The sequence below is a fragment of the Bufo bufo genome, chromosome 5, assembly GCF_905171765.1.
Source record: "Bufo bufo chromosome 5, aBufBuf1.1, whole genome shotgun sequence".
In the NCBI taxonomy this organism is placed as follows: Eukaryota; Metazoa; Chordata; class Amphibia; order Anura; family Bufonidae; genus Bufo; species Bufo bufo.
This window is the reverse complement of record NC_053393.1, coordinates 61706495-61731441: the sequence shown is the minus strand read 5'-3', so window position 1 is coordinate 61731441 and position 24947 is coordinate 61706495. Positions and strand designations below refer to the sequence as shown.

Sequence of the window (24947 nt, the reverse complement as noted above, 5' to 3'; positions counted from 1 at the left end):
TAGCAAGCACAGTGCTGTGCAATATATCTTGGCTGTGCTTGGTATTGCAGCTCATGCCCATGCCTAGGCCATGTGATTGATGAATGTGACGTCACATAGTAGTCTCCGTCTCATCAAAGTCTCATCAGCGGAGGTCCCGGGAGTCAGACTCCCATCCATCAGATATTGTTGGCCTATCCTTAGAATAGCCCATCAATATCAAAATCTTGGACGACCCTTTTAAAGCTGAAAAAAGATAACACCAGATCCATCTTTGACCATATGGGATGGATACAGCTCAACTCCTTCCCATTTCTGTACAATCGCCTCTGCACAGTTCATAGAGCATGCCCACACAACTGTGTAGTGGAAGCCAAGTTTTCAAAGTGAGGTTTCATATGTGCTTGTTGCTGCTGTGCTATAAAGAAAATCTTTCAACTGCTCTTCACAGCTCAGAGGGGCAACTCGGACAGAATCACTGCCCTATAATTTTGTAAATAAAATATGTAATCAGAAACAAAAACACATAGGAAAGAAATACATTGAGTGTACATTGAACATGAAAGCCCTTTTGAGTCTGGCTTTTAGAGGCTGGGTTCTCTTGCTGGAAGCAACTATATGGTACATTATGAGCCCATTGCAGTCTATGATTGGCGTTGAAGATTGGCATGACAGATCGAAGATACCACAGGGGATGGAGCAGCAATACACGAATGCTGTTATGTAGATGGCGTTTACATAGACAAAGCCTTGTAGTCATGCATCCACTTAAAACTGCTGATCAACGGGGGTGCTCAGAGTTAGATCTCCATGAATGTCCTGTTGACGGCCTATCCTGAAAAAGGGTCATCAATTTTCTGAAGCCGGAAAACCCCATTAAGATCAAATTACATGAAATACTGAATTACAAGCTAAGGTTTGATAAAGAACTCCACCATCTAGTCTTGTCCTTCTTATCCAAGTATCAAAAATATAGATAGGATGTGCTTCATAAGAATCCTTGCATAACAGAGTCTCATTTTCATATCTAATACTGTGTAGACTTTACAAATTCCTATGATGGAATGATGTAGTTTTATCCACTTTTAGGTTTGGAAATAAGAAACTAACGAGGTGTCCTGGTGGAGATGAATCACCAGATAAACAGTTATTCACTAGATTCTACTGATTAAATCGATGCAGTGTCTTCTGTTTCCAGAATTCTATCTTAGCACAGGAGGAAAAAACTGAAAAATATGAATAAAGCTGTGTGCTAAAGGTTTACATTTAAAAAAATATATATTTGATTCTGTTGTAGATCACTGTCACCCTTGATCTTTATGCATTAAGCCATATTGCTCTGTACAAGCTCCAACTTGTAAGGAGCTGTAATATAGTCCCATATAGAGGTCTATGAAGGACCATATTGTACCTCATATGGAGGCATACGAAATTCTAACAAAATTGCTTCATGTTTTGTTTGAGGGTATTCCCACTTAGGGCACCATGCTGGCTCCACAAACCCCACTTTCTATGGATACGACCCCCTATCTTTTCTTTACCATGGCCATTCCGTAACTTATTGTGAAGATGAATAGGATCTGTTTCACATGACCACACTTTCATTGTGGTCTTGCAGGGGTTGTACCAGGAGACTGTTATATCTTGTTGACATTGCGGTAGTTCGATTCAGTTCATTATCCTAACCGGTACCTAGATACTCTGGCCAAGGACTTTGTTGGTGCCTTCTTTTTGCCACCCAACACTCAAGACACACACAAACAGCTCTTGCATAGATAGAGATTTGATCAAATCAATATTGGTGTCTAATGATCATAGATGCGGTTGATTTTTCTTTTAGCTTAGCCATTCAAAACTTGACTGGTCAACCACTGTACTCTCCATTTAAAATTACTGTTGGTAGTACGGTTAATGTTGTTGCTGTGGTCCCAAGTTGTAATCTTACCGAGGAACACATCTTCTCCTAGAGTTTGCATGGGTTTCTTATGGGTACCTTGGTTTTCTTCGACAAGCCAAAAATATACCGATTGACCATAGTTTGTATTTCTGAGGGAAATTAGATTTTAATCCCATTGGGCATAGGGTTGTAGAATGTTTTAGTATTCTGTAGACAACTGTAAAAAATAATGAAGAAATATTCATATTTTAGGAACTAATGAATTGGCAGAGTGTATTGCAACACAGAAAAACAAGTAAAGAATCCTTCTCCATTGTGACCCTATGATTGATGAAGGGCAAGTATTAGTACGACATTATAACTCATTCAGCTCAGGTTTTAAACTGATCAGACCATTGTTCTAGTTCATATTCAAAGTCTGTCTCTGTATCCTATTAATATCAATCAAATTAAAACCATGAGATGGATGGAGGCTGCTTGATGGAGTATCTTGACATTTCTGCTGGAGGACTGCAGTCATCAGCTTCTTCAGCTCTATTGAAGTGGACCACAGCCTGAGCAAAAAACTTCCCATTCAGCTAATGGACTTTCAAAGCATGTCTTCAACCTTTGGAACATGTTTCCAATACGTATTTTACTTTTTAAATCGCATTAGCTGTTCAGTTTGTCTATGCAATCTGTATAATAAAATTGATATTATGTGTTCCTGTATGTTTAGACTTAAGTGCCTAGATGTAGATTTTAAAAAATAAATAAAAAGTTGATTCATAGCTCATATCATCAAGGGGGCGAATAGCAGGTCAAAAGTACTGGCCACTTGATTGCTTTAGCTTGGTGTTCCTCACTTAATGCTCAGGAGCCACACATGCACTACGCATATGGCTACCCAGTGGTTATACTTTGGATCTCTTAGCATTTATGAACATTGAAACAAGGGTCATATTACTGGACGATAAAGCGGACCTGTTAGCTTTCCAGACTTGTCCACATTAGGGCTTGTTCGCATTAGAGCTAGTGATTCCCATTGTTCTGCTCTTGTAGGAACAGAACAATGAAAATAACGGAAGCGCCGGATACTAACAGATAACTGAGGCAAGACAGGACCCTATTGTCTATAATGGGGTCCATATGGTTTCCGTTCCAGAGTCCAGCATTTTGGCAGACAAAATAATCCTACGTGCTGACCATTTGCATATGGTAGAATCTTCCAAATACAGACACAGATCAAAGGAGTGTATACTTGCACATTCTGACACTATCGGCACCAAATGAAAAGTATATAAGGACACATTCTCAAATGTATTCATACATTTATAGGAAGAATAACAGAGGAAATGCGCAACATAGACGTCTAAGAAAAGATGCTCCAGAATTGTGATTGTGTAGCAAACTATAAATTGTTATTTAATGCATTCAGGGGAACCTGTAACATTGAACAGGCCGTCCGGTCTACATAAAGCATGCTACGGAGTAGAATGAGCTGAGCTTTGTGAGGCTGCCAATCACTGAGTAGGACCACCTACTGGACTCCTAAACCCAGAATGAACAGTGATTTAGTTCAAGTTGTGAACATTTTCCTACAAAACTATATATCAATCTGCTCAGCTCCGCCTAACCTACAGTAGAACATGCTGCTCGCAGCTCGTACTGCATGTTCAGTATGTCTGATTCACTAGACAAACACAGTTGCTGTAAACTTTAGCTTGACTTTTTCAAAATCTTTTGTGCAACAACATATTTAACACATCAAGTACCATGGTAACATTTCCTGTATCTGTATTTAATAGAAATGACATGTCAGGAGGTCCTCTTTAACACTAGGTCGTGGGCTGTATCACTTGGTTACATCTCTGGAAACCTCTTTCACTTTTGATATGTTGTGACTCAACACCACCCATCATATCTGAAAGAGGCTCATTAGCTTTAGAAGTTTAGGGGTCTCTGCTTTAGCCCACACAATGCTTCTCTGAGCTTGGCCTCACTTTCCCCCATTCCATTTCATAGGCTTCCCCTATAATAAATATATCCTTGAAATGGGGCAGATACAATTTGAAGAAGTCTTGTTTTTTGAGAAACAGTCCTGTTGCATTGTAATGAGAACTGTGGAGAAATAGATTTTCTTTGCAGCATTATTGCAAGTTAATTGAACACTTGCTGACTGTTTCCTTGGAGGATTTGTCTCTGGGGGTATCCGTAGTGAGGTACCCTGTGATCAGCTTATTGTTGAGAGCCATCTCTCCTGGCATGTCTGCTTTTGTCAATACTTGTATTCTCCAGAAAATTATTGTTCTCTTAGATTTATCTGTTGTACTGTTACTCATAGAAATTTTGAACATTTAACACTATCAGTTGGAAGGGTATACCTAAACAATCTGACATTGTCCAATCAGTGGTGTCATTTTCAGGCTATGTAGGGACATGTTCCCAGTTGATAAAAACTAGTAGTCAATTTTTTCTCGAATATTTACGAGGAATAATGGAGAAACTGTACTTGGGATTCTAAGAAAATATTCTGTAAATTAGTTACTGCATGGTATTTAGTATCTAGAATTTATATGTTAGGAGAGGTGAAAGGCTATGAGCCATTACATGATACATCTATGGCTACTACACTGTTAGGATTTTTTTTCTATGGGGGACATTGGATGCATTTAATGGAGACCAATAAATAAAATCTGAATTTAATCTATTTTTTCTTTCCATAGATATGGTCCGGAAAAAGAATCCCCCTCTGAGAAACGTTGCGAGCGAAGGCGAAGCACAGATTCTTGAGTGTGCTGCATCAGAAAGAGAAGATATTTTGAGGAGTACAGAATTTTCCACTGATCCGATGCAAGAAAATAGTGAACCTTCTAATTCCTTGGAACAAAATAGTGACGATCAATGTTTTCATGATCAAGAACCTTCTTCCAGCTTTAAAAAGGACTCTGAAAGTGTGGGACACAGCGAAAGAGTTGTGTTTAACTACAGCCACGTCAAAGGCAGAAATGTCTCCTATGATGAGGTGACAGAAAATATGTTGGCATTGCCCACCTCAGATACTAGGGTCATTTGCGAGACCCTAAAATCACCTATAAAGTCTGAGACTGATGAAACTCCAGAACTGGTTTCTGCTGCCTCTGGGGACACCTCAGAGACTAGAGAAGAAAATGACTTGTCGCCAAGGGCTGCTGACCTCACAACTCAAAGTGTTAAAGTAGACTGTCAAAACTCTAGTCCAGCCTCGGTGGCCTCTGAAAACCTTCAAGTGCCTTTAGATGGGAGTTCAGGGCTGAACAAAACCCACACTGTTGTGTTTGTCAATGACAATTCTGATTCTGCACCTTTATCCCCAGAACTTCAGGATTTCAAATGCAACATTTGTGGTTATGGGTACTACGGGAACGATCCCACTGATCTGATCAAACATTTTCGCAAATACCATCTTGGCCTACATAACCGAACTAGGCAAGATGTTGAACTTGACACCAAAATCTTGGCACTTCACAACATGGTACAGTTCAGCCAATCCAAAGATTTCCACAAGGTGAATCGCTCTGTGCTTTCAGGGGTCTTACAAGACATGAACTCTCAAAGGCCGGTTTTGTTAAATGGAACATACGATGTGCAGGTTAGTGGCTTATTCAAGTAGATGTCTAGTATATGTATCCCTTTTCAATGTATTTTCTTTCTTCACTTAGGTTTACTATGAGAATTCCTGTATTTTGAACACCTGTTCAAGGGTTGTGCCTGGTATTGCAACTTGGCCCCATTGAGCCAAATGGGGCTGAACTGTAATACCATACACAATCTGTGGACAGGTGTGAAATTGTTTTTGGAAGAAAGCATATATATATTTCACCTGTGGATGTTCGAACTTTCTTGATTTTGTTGTCTTGGGCAGATAACTAAAGTACCCTAAAGTCAGGATAAAACTTCCAGTCCTGGTACTCTCGGGTTTAGGGCATCCATAGATGGGCATATTGCACCCTGGAAATAACTCACTTAGTGCTCAAAGACGGGTTTGGAGAATGAGACCCTCAGTCTGACAAACTTCCGACTCGTCAGAAGTCAGTGACATATCAGAAGTTTGAATTGGTGGGGCTCGGTATGCTGAGGCATTCACAATCGCTAAAAGCAAAGGGGTAGAAGGTCTCAGGTGTGCCCTTTATTTTGGTTCAGCTCTGCTTGGATGTCTGAGTGGTGTCCATAGTAGGACAAGGAGAGCCGTGTAGAGTCGAAGAGATCTGCACCTTTACTCTAGCAATCAGTGAGGGTCATAGCACTTGAACCGCCACAATCAAGACTTCCGACTTGTATATTTGTTAAAATATGTACCCTTCATTTTCGCCCGGGACATAAGAGGAACAGCTAGGTTAGTGTCCATTCAGGCGTAGAAAAGAACTTTAATCGTACCTCCAAACTCAGTGGTGCTCTAGGCATCCTCTTAAGATAACAAGAAAAAAGTCAGCTCAGCAGAAGCAGACCAAGCAGTGCACAGAAGAGAATCCCAGGTCATCACGGGAGATTGCAAATGTCCAAACAGTGAGAGGAAAAAACATTTCTTCTAGCACTTAAAGGGGTATTCCAATCACATACAATGGGGGCATATCACTAGGATCTGCCCCCATTGTCTGATATAACGAGAATTGAGCAGGGAGAACTGTGGCTGGAGGACCCCGGATTTCCTGTTGTCCATCCACCGACCAAGCGCTGCTCCCTGCTGCTCCCTGCTGCTCCCATAGAAGTGAATGGGGGCGCACCGCACACGCGCGGCCCGTGCTCCCATAAATTTTTATGGGGCAGACAGAATTAGCCGAGCTAGCGCTCGGTTATTTTTAGCGGCCCGATAGAAATGAATGGAGGGCGGCTGCGCATGCGGAGTGCACCCTCCGTTCATTTCCCCGCTTCGTTCTCATTGTAGGTGTGGGTCCCACAGGTGGGACCCACACCCATCAGACAATGGGGGCATATCATAGCGATATGCCCCCATTGTCCGAGATGGCAAAACCCCTTTAAGGAAAAATCAAGCTTTTATTGTTACACGTTAAAAAAACATATCGAAAAGTTCTGATACAGACCCTCACGCATTTTGAACAATAAAATCCATGTTCTTAGTCATAGCATAAAGTCTAGTATCTGAAAACTCCCCTATATACCAATACCTCAGTCAACACCTCAGGCGCTAATTAATTCGTGACTTACATATTGGTATATAGGGGAGTGTTCAGATACTGAACTTTAAGCTATGACTAAGAACATGGATTTAATTGTTTAAAACGCGTGAGTGTCTGTATGAGAACTTTTTGATATGTTTTTTTAACGTGTGTCAATAAAGGCTTGATTTTTATTTAAGTGCTGGAAGAATTTTTTTTACTCGCTTTTTGGACATCCTGTTATGATGCCTATATCGCATCCAGCCCTCATTGCGCTCTAAATTACCTGTCTGGAGTGTAGGAGTAATATCCGGAACCCTCCTCCATTAGAATTGGAATTAATTCTGCAGAGGGTTCTTTGATGATTTACTGTAAGTAGAACTGCTTGGGACCCAAGTTTGGCAGGCATGATCCAGACCCTTCCATGGTACCATATTATGTCCCTGAGAATAAGGTTCATTTATCATGATGTCACGTCCTTTATCAGGTGTGGTCCTGTCTATGGATGGGGACATCACTTACAGTATGCAGCCCAGGACTAGGGGAGTTGCTGTGGATGGGCCCAGAATTATTTCTCTCCCTTGCACCTGTGTAAACTCTTGAATCCACCTGATCTGCACATGCACCAGGGAGCATAATAGTTCTAATTTGGACCCATCCATAAGACATTCCCAGTCCTGGACTGCGAATGTGACAACCCCGACTATAGACCAGACTAAAAATCTGGGAAAAGATGTGATGTTGGAGTATGTAGAATTTTCCAAAGAGAAGCATCATATGACTGGATTCCAGAGCAGCTGATCCACTCAATTTATGATGATTCAAGGTGGGTTGTTGTGTCCCACTAAGTCCCATAAAACCAGTTCTAGATTTTTTGGGCTCCCGGTAAAGATCTACAATTTACCATCTTCAGTGAGGACATAGCTGGTCTCTAGCTTGAGTTTTTGGCTCTGTTATAGCATATGGTTCCCCTGGTTTAGCAGAATATTTTAGATTATAAACGGATTATGATCTCTGTGTTTTATTGACTGGAATATTGAATTCAATCTATTTGGTGCTTTTATGGGCTTATCAATAGATATTGTAACTTTGTAAAGTTTTGGCTAATTTGATAACATTTATATATGAGAATAAATGAAATGTTTTAGGGAAAGTTGTAACTTTCTAACTGCTTTGGTTTTAAAGAACCTATGATACTGACTATGCATTATCACTCTTAAGCTAGTTTTACACCACCGTTGTTGACATCTGGCAGGCCGTTCTAGCAGCGAACAGTCTGTCAGAGTTCTCTGGATCCAACATAGTCGGAAATTGCCACCTACCCGCCAGACCCCATTGACCATATTTGGAATTGGCTGATATCTGGCTGCTCCCCGGAATATATGTCAGGAATCTGCTGGACAAAACTTGTTTTTTTGTCCGGCCAAATCTCTGCATATATGCTGGAACAGCCTGCCGGATATCTCCGAGAGATATTTTTTCAACCCTATAGTAAAAAATTGTGAAGTAGTAATTAAGATTAAGGTACAGAAAACCAATTCAGTCTATTCCAAATAATTGCCCTGTGCATTTGCAACAGCTGGAATATTCACCAGGCAAAAATACTGGTCTGGTGGATGAGAGATGATTGATTGGGTCAGCCTTATAGACGTGAATGTAGACACTATACAATGTACATATTGCGCTGTGCTTCTTATGTTGCGAAGAGGCTCCAGCACCATGGTCTCTTCAAACATTTGATCAGGGGTGGTGCGAGGAGTCAGAACCCCATCAATCTTGGGGATCAGTCATCTGTATTATACCCCTGAATACTCCCAACTATTTCAAACTTATATTCAATAATTAGTAGTCGTGCTGAGCGGCAGGGGCAATATTCGAATTCGCAATATTTCACGAATATTTGGTAGAATATTCGTCATATATTTGCGAATTCGAGATTATTTTCTTGATCGTGAAAAATCGGCAATGTAATATTCGCGTAATACGCGCAAAATACAGTCGTGGGTTACTATAGCTACATTTTTCAAGCTGCTAGAAGTTTCCTGAGAATGGAGAAAATGCACGGAAGAACATTACAATAGCTTTATATGCAGATAGAGTGCTCCAATATATTTGTGATTGCAAAATCAGCACTAGTTTTGGCGCAATACGTGCAACTTCACAAATTTAACAGGTCTGACTACATATTACTGATTAGTGCACTAAGTATTGTTGTGAACTTGTGACATCACAGCACCATGTCTGTAGCATGTATGTATGGACAGCAGAACCTATCAGCTACACTATATCAGGATATAACCTACACTGACAATCTCCCACTAACTATCTGTATTATATATAAGCTAACTAACTATGGCCAGAGTTTTCTGATACACCTGGGCCCTAGTAACCTTGCCAGATAGGACTGAGTGATATATCTAGTAATGCTTGTGACAACCTTTTGTTGTAGTTGGTATTTTTTTATATGTGAAACAAACAGAAGGAATTTTTTACCATATTTTTCTAATATACTTGGTATTCTGCATCATTAGTACAGAGGACTGTTGCTCTCTCCTATTGTCTTCACTAGTGGTCATAGGTAAATTATGTGTGGGAAGAGAAAGAAGAGTGGAGCTCTGTACTAAAAAACTAAAAAATCCAGAGCATTGTAGCCGTATAAAGTACTATAAAAGTAAGTTTTAATGGTGGTCTACCTGATATATTGTGTGGACCTCTATTTTGGCCCTTGACTCCTTAAGAGAGCTGTGTATCACATTTAGTCAAGCCCTGGTTATGGGGTGGGGATAGACTTTTTACATAGCTCTATTTGCGGTTGGCACTTCATTATATGTGTTTTGGCTAAATCAATAACAGTACTTAATTTAACTAAAGAAAATACGTGAAAGGAAAACAGACTACAGGAATGTACAAAGTCTGTACATACCATATATATATTAATCTGTAGAAAAAAAAGATAGATCGCACATCCACATTCATTCAGCATAATTTCTATGCACCATCTAGGCTCATGGTATGAGTTTTGATCAAAATGCATAGGCCCGCTCACCACGTCAAGTTGGCCTGTCCTGAGTGGGTCTCTACTCCAATTCGGCACACTGCTATATGATGACTACCACTGCCACACCACATCATAATTTTCAGGCGGCTAGACCCAGCAGTCCAACAATACCTCTGTTATCAGGCTGAGCCCCACCAACCCACAAGGACAATACCACAGCAACAGCCACCATGCAGCACTGCACAATGTGAACAGATCTCAAAAGCTCCCCTCTCTATAGGATCTCAGAAACCTAAATTGAGACTGAGCAAGAGCTTATTAACCCTTATACAATCTGCTAATTGAAAACACCTGTGTCAAATAGGTAGAGCGCTGATACCATGAAAACACCCAAAACATGAGAGGACAGACTACAAAAATACCAAACCATGGTGAAAAAGACATGGATCTCACATCCACACGCCATGTCTATTGCTTCTCAGCATAATTTATAAACCTCTACACTGAGGCTCTTAGTATACATTGTGATCAAAATGCATAGTCCCTCTCACCATGTCAAGGTGGCCTCTATTGAGTGGGTCTCTACTCTAATTTGGCACAGAGCCACATATGGACGTAGATACAGATGTGGCTACTTTTACCTTTTTGTGAATTTCATTAAATTTCTCAAGTACAGATTAAATTCATTATCATAAAATGCCAGCAAAACCCAGCCGCAAGTTACATCACATACAGACACGTATAACATAAATATCTCCTGACACTGTCACTCCAAACCAGGAGTGAAGCCTACACAGTGGGAAGGTATAATAGAAAGATTTGCTCCTGTATTGTGTTTTAGACTCATACTGGGTTTTAGCTCACAATCAGGGCCGTCTTTACCAAGGGGCAAAAGGGGCATCTGCCCCGGGCTCAGTTGCTCCTGGGGGGCCCAAGGCAGCTGCCTCTTGAGCCCTGCTAGCCACTGCCCAGGGTGTCAGGCTGTCAGGTACAGGGGGTGCTGCCAGGCCATGCCTGCCGGCACTGAGTCCAGCCAGCGAACTGTGTCTGTGAGAGCTGTGAGTGTGATCTAGGACCTTAGATGACATAATCACCATGTGACCAGTAACCTAGCAATATTACTGGTCACATGGCTATGAGGTCATCACAGGTCCTATCAGGAGTGTTGCCTGAGAAGTTTGGCTTTTTTTGTGAAGATTACATCAGAAAAAGGTGACAGGGCCTGTTATAATATACTGTAAACTACTGTATAGTGGGGTGCTGTATACTGTGGGGGGCTGTATACTGTGTGGGGGCCTGTATACTGTGGGGGCCTGTATACTGTGGGGGCATGTATACTGTGATGGGCCTGTATACTGTGATGGGCCTGTATACTGTGGGGGGCTGTATACTGTGAGGGGGCCTGTATACTGTGGGGGACTGTATACTGTGGGGGGGCTGTATACTGTGGGGGGCCTGTATACTGTGGGGGCTGCATACTGTTTGGGGGGCTGTATACTGTGTGGGGGCCTGTATACTGTGTGAGGGGCTGTATACTGTGGGGGGCTGTATACTGTGGGGGGCCTGTATACTGTGGGGGGCTGTATACTGTCTGGGGGCCTGTATACTGTGTGGGGGCCTGTATACTGTGGGGGGGCCTGTATACTGTGTGAGGGCCTGTATACTGTGTGGGGGGCTGTATACTGTGTGGGAGCCTGTATACTGTGTGGGGGGCTGTATACTGTGTGGGAGCCTGTATACTGTGTGGGGGCCTTTATACTGTGGGGGGGCCTGTATACTGTATACTGTGGGGAGCTGTCTAGTGTGGAGTGCTGTACTGCTGTACTGTATAGTGTGGGGTGCTGTATCGTGTATCGTTTGGGGTGCTGTATACGGTGAGGTGCTATACTGCTCTACTGTATACTGTGAGGTGTTGTATACTGTGGGCTTATATAAGCAAAACTTCGTGGCACTCTGCCGTGTTTGCTGCTGGAAGTCGGGTTCCCACCCCGTTTCAGTAAGAATATAAAAACTCCAGCAATTGTGTTGCAAAGAAGGAATTATTTAATAGACATTTGTGGCTGTGTATAGTAAGTGACGTTTCGGCCACACATTGGCCTTCATCAGACTTCTGCCGCTTTGGAGTGGATATCCAGGATGTTGGCGTCAGGGAAAATGTGCAATCGCACTATCTGGAAAGCGCCTGTATACTGTGGGCTGCTATACTGCTCTACTATATACTGTGGGGTACTGTATAGTGTGGGGTGCTATACTGCATACTGTGTGGTGCTGTATACTATAGGGTGCTATACTGCATACTGTGGGTTGCTGTATACTATAGGGTGCTATACTGCATACTGTAGGGTGCACTGTAACACTAGGGTGAGCCGAGTCCTGGTCTCCTTCTTACAGAGCGGTGGACCCATTCATTTCTATAGGGACTCAAAAATTGTGGCCATTCTGTAAATTATAAAACATATTCTATTCTTGTCCTTCTTGTGGACAACAATAGGTATTTTTACAATGATGCCGACGAAAAGTGCAGGATGCTCACAGAATACATCTGTATTTTGTGGATCTGTGATTTGCAGGCCGCAAAACAGATACGGTCATGTGAATGCAGCCTAATTCTGGTAATTTCCTGGCACTCATCCAGGGATATGTGGAGCCAAGTGGAAATACATCTGTTCATATAGACTGGGATATACAAAATTTAGCATTTGGAGATGGGGTACCAAAGTTAACCCTTAACAGAGGAGAAGACCGAGGAACTCTACTTTTTTTTATAGTTGAGGAGAGCACATGAGCAATCATGTCTGATCATCCTGGGTGAGGCAGCTGGAGCATACAGCTTATGCCTTCCCCTCATCAGACACATGAAAGCAACATGCAACTCCATGCCTGCCAGTTGGACATCACTTTGAATCAATGGTTTTTAACCTTTGGTTCACCGTTTCTGGTGAAGCTACAACTCCCAGCATGCATCTATTGGCAGTCAGTGTATGCTGGGAGACATAGTTTTGCCACCTTTAACCTGTGATTTACCATGTCTCCATTTGTGTATCATCAGGTTCCCTTTGCCTTTCATTTACAAGCTATATGCTGTACATATACAATTCTGTGACCCGCTTCTCTATGTATTTATTATTTTTGAAGATGAAGTATATGGCGGCATTCATCTCCGCCGTGCAGCCTTTGATCTGCGGTAACTGAGCTCTTTACAGCAGAATGTTTAGCTGAATGTAAGCACACATAAACATTCTTCAAATCGCATATTCTTCCACCACTGATATTACAAATGTGTCTCTGTGGGATTTCACTTATCTACAACTTCACTGTGCTCTGAATTTGAAGAGAAGAAATCTTTTGGCTAATTTTGGAAAGTCCTGAGTTATCAGGATCTGCTTTATAATGGAAATAGTCCTTTGCCTTCTATATCCCTCCCTCCAATGTCTTCGCAGATCTTCATACTTCTTCTTGTGACTGAAATTGGCCATAGACATTAGCGGTTGGTTGGCGGATTCTGCAAATTTTTTTAAGACCTGGTGACAATCTGTGCCCATTGACACTCTTATACAATGATCATACATAGCCCACAAGAGGGGCACTTTTTTGGGGAAAAAAACTCATTTCTGATCCTATAAATCCCTTTACAGGGGTTTCCAGTTTTCATTAACCCCCTTTCACTTAATCCAATGTACACCCATGTTTCACTTTGTAATCTATTGCAATTACCTAAATACTTGTTATCTCCCGATCCGGAATGCAGTCACATTACCCCATCTGATCTTCTCCTGCAACTTCCTTTTGATATTGCATTTGTTTCCATAGTCCATAATAGTTTCCTAGTCTAATAATAATAATACTATTAATAATCTTTATTTATTTAGCGCTAGCATATTCTGCAGCGCTTTACAGTTCAGAGGCTCATGTACAAACAGTCATAAATAACATAGCAACAGACAAGTCAATAATTACAACAAGAGGAATGAGGAACCTGCTCGCAAGAGCTTACAATCAATTAGGAGATAGGGGTGAAACAAAAGGTAAAAGTGCTTGTTTTGTACAATGGTCCAGTTATTTTTTGGAGAATAGGGGAGCAGATATAAAGCTGCATGAGCCGGTAAGCAGCCAATATATAAAGTACTTCTAGGTGCATGGGTGCAGTGGAGAGTTTGGTGGAGTATCAGGTTTAAGAAATGATAAACGGCCTATATGGAGAAGAGATAGATCAGGGGATGTGATAGGTCATCCTAAAAAGATGTGTTTTTAGGAAGCGCTTAAAACTGTGTATATTGTGATTTAACCTGATTTCTTGGGGTAGGACATTCCAGACAACCGGTGCAGCTCAGGAGAAGTCTTAGAGCCGGGAGTGAGAGGTTTGGATTATAGTGGAAATCAGTGGTAGGTCATTGGCTGAGCGGAGAGCATGAGCAGGGTGGTAGACAGAGATGAGGGAAGAGATATATGGTTCAGCACTGTGGAGAGCTTTGTGGGTGAGGATGAGCAATTTAAATTGGATTCTGTAGTGTAACGGCAACCAGTGCAATGACTGGTACAGAGTGGAGGCATTGGAGTAGCGGTTAGACAGATCGGGGACCCTGGCTGCTGCATTAGGAATAGATTGGAGAGGGGAGAGTCTGGTGAGGGGGAGACCAATTAATAGTGAGTTACAGTAATTGAGGCTGAAATGGATCAGGGCAACAATGAGAGTTTTTGTTGTTTTCATAGTGAGAAAGGGGCAGATTCTAGAGATGTTTTTGAGGTGCAGGCGATATGAGCGGAAGAGAGATTGGATGTAGGGGGTGAAGGAAAGATCAGTGTCAAATGTCACCCCAAGACAGCGGGCGTGCTGCCTAAGAGTGATGATGGTGTCACACACTGAGAGGGAGATGTCAGGTTTGGGTAGGTTAGTAGATGGAGGGAACACAAGAAGTTCAGTTTTTGAAAGATTTAGTTTCAGACAGAGAGAGGACATAATATTAGAGATGGCGGAGAAACAGTCACTGGTGTTCTGTAGTACAGCAGGGGTGATGTCGGTGGGTGACACGTATAGTTGTGTCTCATCAGCATAGTGATAGTACTGGAGACCAAATCTGCTGATGGTCTGTCTAATTGGGGCTGTGTACAGAGAAAATACGAGAGGGCCTTAGACTGAACCCTGAGGAATTCCAACAGCGAGAGGGAGAGGTGGAGAAGTGAAGCCAGCGAAAAATACACTAAAAGAGCGGCCAGAGAGATAGTAAGAAAACCAGGAGAGGGCAGTGTCCTTTAGGCCGATGGATTGGAGCATGGTGAGTAGGAGATGGTGGTCTACAGTGTCAAAAGCTGCAGAGAGGTCAAGGAGAATGAGCATAGAGTAGTAACCGTTGTGTTTTGCTGTAAGGAGGTCATTTTTCACTTTGGTGAGGGCAGTTTCTGTCAAACGTAGGGTGCTGAAACCAGATTGTAATGGATCAAGGAGGGAGTGAGCAGATAGATAGTCTTCTGCTCTCTGCTGTGTCCTGTAGTGTAAACACGCATCTAATCAGCATGGGTGAGGAGAAGATGGAGACATATGATCCTCTGCATGTTCTGAAGTAAATCAGCACACATCCGGCGCATGCGCAGTCAATTCTGTCGCTGACAGGTCAACCTTGCAGGCGCTAGCTGTTCTCTGTGAGCACTACAGCATCCGCTAGTAAAGTGCATGTTCTGGAAATTAGGATAGGCCATCAATATGAGATCCAATGCTGAGATCAGCTGTATGAAAAGGGTGCAACACCCTATGAACGCTGCAACCTCTTTCTAGGCCAATGACGTCACATTTATTGGTCACATGACCTAGGCGCAGCTCAGTCCCATTAAAGTGAATGGGGCTAAGCTGTGATACCAAGCACAGTACAGCGGCGTTGGTGCTGGGAGTCGAACCTTGTCAATCTCATATTGATGAGGCTAGGTCATCAATATGTAAATCCCTTTAAAGGGAACCTGTCATCAACTTTATTTTGACCTCACTGAGGGCAGTATAAATTAGTGACATAAATGCTGATTCCAGCAGTGTGTCACTAATGAGCTAAAAGTAAGTGGTTGCTGAGAACCAGCATCATAATCACTGCAGCACAGTCCTTGAAAAGAATCAAATCTACTTGAGAAGAGTCCTGGTTATTCATAATCTCCTGCTCTCCTCACCCATCTGCTGATGATTTTTGGCAGTTCTCTCCTAGAGAGAAAGAGAGAAAACTAGGTAGAAGACTGTCAGTCATCAGCAGGTGGGCAGGAGAGCAGGATTTTATGAATAACCATGACTCTTCTCAGGTGGCCGTGACTCTTTTCCAGGCCTAGTCTGCAATGATTGTGATGTTGGTTCTCTGCAACCACTTACTTTGAACTTTTAAATGACAGACCGCTGAAATTAGTAAGTATGGACAGCATAAAGTTGATGATGGGTTCCCTTTAAGGTGTTCATAAACAGCTGTCGACACCCAGCTTTAACATAAACATGCTTGTTCAGCTCATCTCAACGTACATAAAACTTCAGTGGGCCGATGATTGTCTGTAAGACACCTCAGGGTTTGATATTTTGAGGGTTAAATAATTGTATCAAGTGAGTGACATGCCCATCCATGCCCATGTCCTGTACCCCTGGGTATTAAAGGGTTTGTCCAAAGATTAAAATATTTCACCTATCCACAGGTCCACTGATCACAAGAGCAGGGCTCCTCAAGTCCCTTTTGTGAATGTTTCTATGACAATCTCCACTTCAGTTCAGTAGCGCATCCTTGAATTTTATTTTCCTTATTCACATTTTTCGTTTTTTTTGCCTTTTATCCCAAACTTATCTTTTTCTCTTACAGATGGCTATATCCACAATGTTCCTTATAGCTCTCCACAAAAGCTGATATTTTAATGTTTTCTCTTGGCTGAGTGCACAAGAGATAGAAGAAAAGTTATTATTTTTCCTTTTAAGTCATTAGTTTCACTAAAAACTGAGGAGGAAATATGGCTCTCAAAAATCAGGGACCACAAACAGAAACAAAACATTTTGAGAATATAAAAAAGAAAAAAAGAACACAATAATAATTCTTATATATTAGTATAGAAAATAGTGAGATTATTTTCTGGGATCAGACATATTAAAATAGTAAAAAAAAAAAAAAAAAAATGTATGGCACGGTCCACTCAGTATATAATTTTATGTACAGTACAGACCAAACGTTTGGACACACCTCATTCAAAGAGTTTTCTTTATTTTCATGACTATGAAGGCATCAAAACTATGAATTAACACATGTGGAATTATATACATAACAAACAAGTGTGAAACAACTGAAAATATGTCATATTCTAGGTTCTTCAAAGTAGCCACCTTTTGCTTTGATTACTGCTTTGCACACTCTTGGCATTCTCTTGATGAGCTTCAAGAGGTAGTCCCCTGAAATGGTCTTCCAACAGTCTTGAAGGAGTTCCCAGAGATGCTTAGCACTTGTTGGCCCTTTTGCCTTCACTCTGCGGTCTAGCTCACCCGAAACCATCTCAATTGGGTTCAGGTCCGGTGACTGTGGAGGCCAGGTCATCTGGCGCAGCACCCCATCACTCTCCTTCATGGTCAAATAGCCCTTACTTTCAAAGTTTTCCCAATTTTCTGCTGACTGACTGACCTTCATTTCTTAACCACCTCAGCCCCCAGTGCTTAAACACCCTGAAAGACCAGGCCACTTTTTACACTTCTGACCTACACTACTTTCACCATTTATTGCTCGGTCATGCAACTTACCACCCAAATGAATTTTACCTCCTTTTCTTCTCACTAATAGAGCTTTCATTTGGTGGTATTTCATTGCTGCTGACATTTTTACTTTTTTTGTTATTAATCGAAATTTAACGATTTTTTAGCAAAAAAATGACATTTTTCACTTTCAGTTGTAAAATTTTGCAAAAAAAAACGACATCCATATATAAATTTTGCTCTAAATTTATTGTTCTACATGTCTTTGATAAAAAAAAAATGTTTGGGTAAAAAAAAAATGGTTTGGGTAAAAGTTATAGCGTTTACAAACTATGGTACAAAAATGTGAATTTCCGCTTTTTGAAGCAGCTCTGACTTTCTGAGCACCTGTCATGTTTCCTGAGGTTCTACAATGCCCAGACAGTACAAACACCCCACAAATGACCCCATTTCGGAAAGTACACACCCTAAGGTATTCGCTGATGGGCATAGTGAGTTCATAGAACTTTTTATTTTTTGTCACAAGTTAGCGGAAAATGATGATTTTTTTTTTTTTTTTTCTTACAAAGTCTCATATTCCACTAACTTGTGACAAAAAATAAAAACTTCCATGAACTCACTATGCCCATCACGAAATACCTTGGGGTCTCTTCTTTCCAAAATGGGGTCACTTGTGGGGTAGTTATACTGCCCTGGCATTCTAGGGGCCCAAATGTGTGGTAAGGAGTTTGAAATCAAATTCTGTAAAAAATGACGAGTGAAATCCGAAAGGTGCTCTTTGGAATGTGGGCCCCTTTGCCCACCTAGGCTGCAAAAAAGTGTCACACATCTGGTATCTCCGTATTCAGTAGAAGTTGGGGAATGTGTTTTGGGGTGTCATTTTACATATACCCATGCTGGGTGAGATAAATATCTTGGTCAAATGCCAACTTTGTATAAAAAAATGGGAAAAGATATTTATCTCACCCAGCATGGGTATATGTAAAATGACACCCCAAAACACATTCCCCAACTTCTCCTGAGTACGGTGATACCAGATGTGTGACACTTTTTTGCAGCCTAGATGCGCAAAGGGGCCCAAATTCCTTTTAGGAGGGCATTTTTAGACATTTGGATACCAGACTTCTTCTCACGCTTTGGGGCCCCTAGAATGCCAGGGCAGTATAAATACCCCACATGTGACCCCATTTTGGAAAGAAGACACCCCAAGGTATTCAATGAGGGGCATGGCGAGTTCATAGAAATTTTTTTTTTTTGGCACAAGTTAGCGGAAATTGATATTTTTTATTTTTTTCTCACAAAGTCTCCCGTTCCGCTAACTTGGGACAAAAATTTCAATCTTTCATGGACTCAATATGCCCCTCACGGAATACCTGGGGGTGTCTTCTTTCCGAAATGGGGTCACATGTGGGGTATTTATACTGCCCTGGCATTCTAGGGGCCCTAAAGCGTGAGAAGAAGTCTGGAATATAAATGTCTAAAAAATTTTACGCATTTGGATTCCGTGAGGGGTATGGTGAGTTCATGTGAGATTTAATTTTTTGTCACAAGTTAGTGGAATATGAGACTTTGTAAGAAAAAAAAATAATAATTCCGCTAACTTGGGCCAAAAAAATGTCTGAATGGAGCCTTACAGAGGGGTGATCAATGACAGGGGGGTGATCAATGACAGGGGGGTTGATCAATGACAGGGGGTTGATCAATGACAGGGGGTTGATCAATGACAGGGGGGTGATCAATGACAGGGGGGTGATCAATGACAGGGGGGTGATCAATGACAGGGGGGGTGATCAATGACAGGGGGGTGATCAATGACAGGGGTGGTGATCAATGACAGGGGGGTGATCAATGACAGGGGGGTGATCAATGACAGGGGGGTGATCAATGACAGGGGGGTGATCAGGGAGTCTATATGGGGTGATAACCACAGTCATTGATCACGCCCGTGTAAGGCTTCATTCAGACGTCCGTATACGTTTTGCGGATCCGATCCATCTATCAGTGGATCCGTAAAAATCATGCGGACGTCTGAATGGAGCTTTACAGGGGGGTGATCAATGACAGGGGGGTAATCAATGACAAGGGGGTGATCAGGGAGTCTATATGGGGTGATCACCACAGTCATTGATCATGCCCCTGTAAGGCTTCATTCAGACGTCCGGATGCGTTTTGCGGATCCGATCCATCTATCAGTGGATCCGTAAAAATCATGCGGACGTCTGAATGGAGCTTTACAGGGGGGTAATCAATGACAGGGGGGTGATCAGGGAGTCTATATGGGGTGATAACCACAGTCATTGATCATGCCCCTGTAAGGCTTCATTCAGACGTCCGGATGCGTTTTGCGGATCCGATCCATCTATCAGTGGATCCGTAAAAATCATGCGGACGTCTGAATGGAGCTTTACAGGGGGGTAATCAATGACAGGGGGGTGATCAATGACAGGGGGGTGATCAGGGAGTCTATATGGGGTGATAACCACAGTCATTGATCATGCCCCTGTAAGGCTTCATTCAGACGTCCGGATGCGTTTTGCGGATCCGATCCATCTATCAGTGGATCCGTAAAAATCATGCGGACATCTGAATGGAGCTTTACAGGGGGGTGATCAGGGAGTCTATATGGGGTGATCACCACAGTCATTGATCATGCCCCTGTAAGGCTTCATTCAGACGTCCGGATGCGTTTTGCGGATCCGATCCATCTATCAGTGGATCCGTAAAAATCATGCGGACGTCTGAATGGAGCTTTACAGGGGGGTAATCAATGACAGGGGGGTGATCAATGACAGGGGGGTGATCAGGGAGTCTATATGGGGTGATAACCACAGTCATTGATCACGCCCCTGTAAGGCTTCATTCAGACGTCCGGATGCGTTTTGCGGATCCGATCCATCTGATCAGGTGATCAGGGAGTCTATATGGGGTGATCAGGGAGTCTATATGGGGTGATCAGGGGCTAATAAGGGGTTAATAAGTGACGGGGGGGGGGGTGTAGTGTAGTGTAGTGGTGCTTGGTGCTACTTTACTGAGCTACCTGTGTCCTCTGGTGGTCGATCCAAACAAAGGGGACCACCAGAGGACCAGGTAGCAGGTATATTAGACGCTGTTATCAAAACAGCGTCTAATATACCTGTTAGGGGTTAAAAAAAACACATCTCCAGCCTGCCAGCGAACGATCGCCGCTGGCAGGCTGGAGATCAACTCTCTTACCTTCCGTTCCTGTGAGCGCGCGCGCCTGTGTGCGCGCGTTCACAGGAAATCTCGCGTCTCGCGAGATGACGCGTATATGCGTCCACTCGGAATGAATCAACCACCTCCAGGACGCGTCTGTGCGTACAGCGGTCCGGAGGTGGTTAAAGTAATGATGGCCACTCGTTTTTCTTTACTTAGCTGCTTTTTTCTTGCCATAATACAAATTCTAACAGTCTATTCAGTAGGACTATCAGCTGTGTATCCACCTGACTTCTCCTCAACGCAACTGATGGTCCCAACCCCATTTATAAGGCAAGAAATCCCACTTATTAAACCTGACAGGGCACACCTGTGAAGTGAAAACCATTTCAGGGGACTACCTCTTGAAGCTCATCAAGAGAATGCCAAGAGTGTGCAAAGCAGTAATCAAAGCAAAAGGTGGCTACTTTGAAGAACCTAGAATATGACATATTTTCAGTTGTTTCACACTTGTTTGTTATGTATATAATTCCACATGTGTTAATTCATAGTTTTGATGCCTTCATAGTCATGAAAATAAAGAAAACTCTTTGAATGAGAAGGTGTGTCCAAACTTTTGGTCTGTACTGTATGTAAATGTGTATCCAAAAATAATACAATTAAAAAGGTTGTGTAGGCCATATATATTGATAACCTATCGTCAGGATAGTTCATCAATATGTGATTGGCGAGGGTCCGACACCCGCTTTCCCTTAAAACAGCTGATTGCCTGGGGTGCCAGGTGTCGGACAACCGCCGATCAGATATTGATGACCTATCCTTTTAAAAACTATAATAAGGCTACATGCTACATGCACACGAATGAATTACGTTTCCGTGTCCGCTCCATTTTTTTTGCGGAATTTAAATGGGTCCGCAAAAAATGCGGACAGCACACAGTGTGCTGTCCGCATCAGTATGTCTGTTCCGTAACCCCGCAAAAAAAAATAGAACATGTCATATTCTTGTCCGTTTTAGGCATTGTTACCATGGATCTGCAAAAAAGAACGGATGGCATATGGATGTCATCCGTTTTTTTGCGGATCCGCAATTTGCGGACTGCAAAACACATACGGTCGTGTGCATGTAGCCTTAAAAACATAAAACATAGTTATAACAATTTCACAGCATTTGGCCTCATGCACACGACCGTTGTGTGTTTTGTGGTCTGCAAATTGCGGATCTGCAAAACACGAATGGCGTCCGTGTGCGTTCTGCAATTTGTGTAACGGCACGGACAGCCATTGATATAACTGCCTATTCTTGTCTGCAAAACAGACAAGAATAGGACAGGTTATATATTTTTTTTGCGGACCACGGAACGGATCAACGGATGCGGACAGCACACGGATTGCTTTCCGCATCTTTTGCAGCCCCATTGAAGTGAATAGGTCCGCATCCGAGCCGCAAAAACTGTGGTCAAATGCGGACCAAAACAACGGTCGTGTGCATGAGGCCTTTTACTGATAAGAATAGATACTGTACAACTACAGATAGGTCTTTATTTTTCTACAACATCAGCAACAGTCTACATCTTCAGTCAAGAAGACCACACAATCTTATTCCATTGCTTTTTAGCCTTTAGACTAATGAAAGGGGAACAGAAAGCCTGGGAAAACATAATAAAAATTGCTTCAATATGTTGTAATTTCCATTATTTTTAATGGTTGAGCTTTTCGTAATTAAATCTGATTAAGCCAATCAATCAGATGTGCCCTCTTTCTCCCTTACCATACTCTTTTTTTTTTTTTTTTTTGTAAGCACAGGATATCTTAAAATCTTATGTAAAGTCTACTTACTTTTATTATACTTAAAATGTACAGTAAGATATATATTCTGGAAACTTTGATTTTACTGCTATATCGGTAATTCCCAAAAAAATATTTGCAAGTTTTTGTAATTTGAAAGAAAAAAACAGATTTTTTTACTTACATTTCATATATATATATATATATATATATATATATATATATATATATAACATAACCACTTCTAAGAATGGTTAATGAAAGGTAGCTCACATTCCTTATAACCTGAACTTTTTAGAACATTCTGGTTAAAGTTTTTCATTTTGGGGGTTCAGTTATACTTTTTTTCAATATCATTTCTAAGGATGATTAGAACAAAGTAGTTCACCCTTTAGCAATTGTATACTCTTCTCCAAAGTGTGATGGGGCCTGAAGTCAAAATCCCCTGAATGTTTTTGGATTGAGAGATGTTGGTCTAATATCTCAGTATTTTACTCGTTTCTTGTAACCTTTTTAATTTCCTTCGAACAATTCTGGCTGTACAGTAGATGCAATATAGTGATTATCAATTACAATTCAAAGAATACAAATAATAATTGTCTATGGTACTCAAATAATTCTCACTTTTGATTTATTGGTTGAAACGCTACTGGAGGTTTTAACTGTTAACACTCGCTACTGTTGCAGATTTACCAAGAGAATTTTATGTGGTGCAGTGCTAGAGTCCAAAGTTTGGAAAGATGGTGTAACTTTTCCCCTTGTCATTCTTCACCCACGCTCTTACAAGACAAGATGTTTTGTCGCTTTCTCAATGTACTTTCTTTCTGTTCCCTTGTAGGTTAAATAATTGGTATGACCTAGTTCCTCCTCCAGTTTGATAACTCTGCAGTGCCTATGGACAGCTGAAGCCCTTTCCAGTTAGACACTACACATGTTTAAGCAAGGATGGGGTCAACTTTGGCTGGGCAACCTTCTCCATAAATCCTCCATAGAAGCCACATGGGTTGTCTCTAATACTTATTTAAATGGGTTATCTAGTTCAGAAAACATATCTTCATATACCCTTTTAGAGAATTCAGAGGTAATAGATGCAAAAACTCATCTATTAACTCAGAATTGTATCCTGCATGACACAAACAACAACCCATTGTGTCATGATCATTTTCACCTGTGATGGTGCTGTAAGGAATGTAACCACTTACTGTACTACTAGCTACTAGCAAGGGAACACTTTGTAATCTACTTATAGTCAATGAGCCAAACCCCTTTATTAATTTTTTACCTATGTATCTATGTCAAGGATAATCCTGACTGATAATCTGGCACTTGTTAACATGACCACACATTAGATGAACTTTGACCAAACCCAACAATTTTTGTGAGTTTGGCAGATGTCAAAAGACTGGCTTGTTGGATATAAGAACACATGCATGCTTGGCAGGTATATGTTGGTGTGGGTGGGGATTAACAACTGGGCAGTGGAGTACATAGAGAAGTAAGGGCCCCATAGCAAGGATCAAATCAGGCCCCCCACACAGGACAGAGGTTTCTGCAGAAACCCTTTTCAATGACCCTCGGGCCATTTTTCCACTGCCTCATTTGCTAAAAGTTGTTTCTTTATAGGGTAGAGTCCTGACCAAGTTTTCACCCCCAGTAGAAGAGGAGATAATCCCAACTATGACTGGGCCTCCTCTTGCCCTGGGCCCCATAGCAGCCACATGGTCTTCCACTATGGTAGTTAAGCCCCTGCAACTAGGTATTCAGCTGACAGCTGTCTAATGTGTGTGACCAGCCTTAGACCTGTGGATCCTGGAGTCTGGACTAGTAATATTCTCCTAAGAAGTGAATCACATCTGGCACGTAGTGCAATGTGTGCAATGAATAACAGGCAGCAGAGGCTCTGAACCACACTTCTTCAGCATGACTAACCTGAAATACAGGAATATTTTATTTTGTCAGGCATGCTGAGCGTCTTGCTGTACTTCTTCCCTTGCATTGCTCAGCCTGCACAAGCTGTTTAGTCCTTTTTGACTCTGTTCCATGTTAGGCACTGTGTACACGCAGCCTTATCTGTTATGACTAGACTATACAGGAAACTGAGATCTAGTCCAGGAGGGGAAAATCTACTTTACAGAGGGGCCTCACAAGTCAAAGGACACGTTACAACTGCATTCATTACATGTGCACACCATCCCCCAAATTATCGAGTGAAACATCTGATGCAATGCAAGTGTGTTTACACAAGTGCTACCACGAGTTTTACACATTGACGTGCTCACTGGTGGGAATA

At 41.9% G+C, this 24947-nt stretch overlaps 1 protein-coding gene across 4 annotated transcripts in view; it reads left to right on the top strand.

The window, feature by feature from the left end:
* TRPS1 (transcriptional repressor GATA binding 1) overlaps positions 1 to 24947 on the top strand; it is a 279396-nt gene that overhangs the window by 63651 nt on the left and 190798 nt on the right. For all 4 annotated transcript variants that reach the window (XM_040432078.1, XM_040432079.1, XM_040432076.1 and 1 more), the window contains one exon: positions 4582 to 5486. In XM_040432078.1, the coding sequence (XP_040288012.1) occupies positions 4584 to 5486 (903 nt within the window). In that variant the 5' untranslated portion in view covers positions 4582 to 4583. The remainder of the gene's footprint in view (positions 1 to 4581; positions 5487 to 24947) is intronic.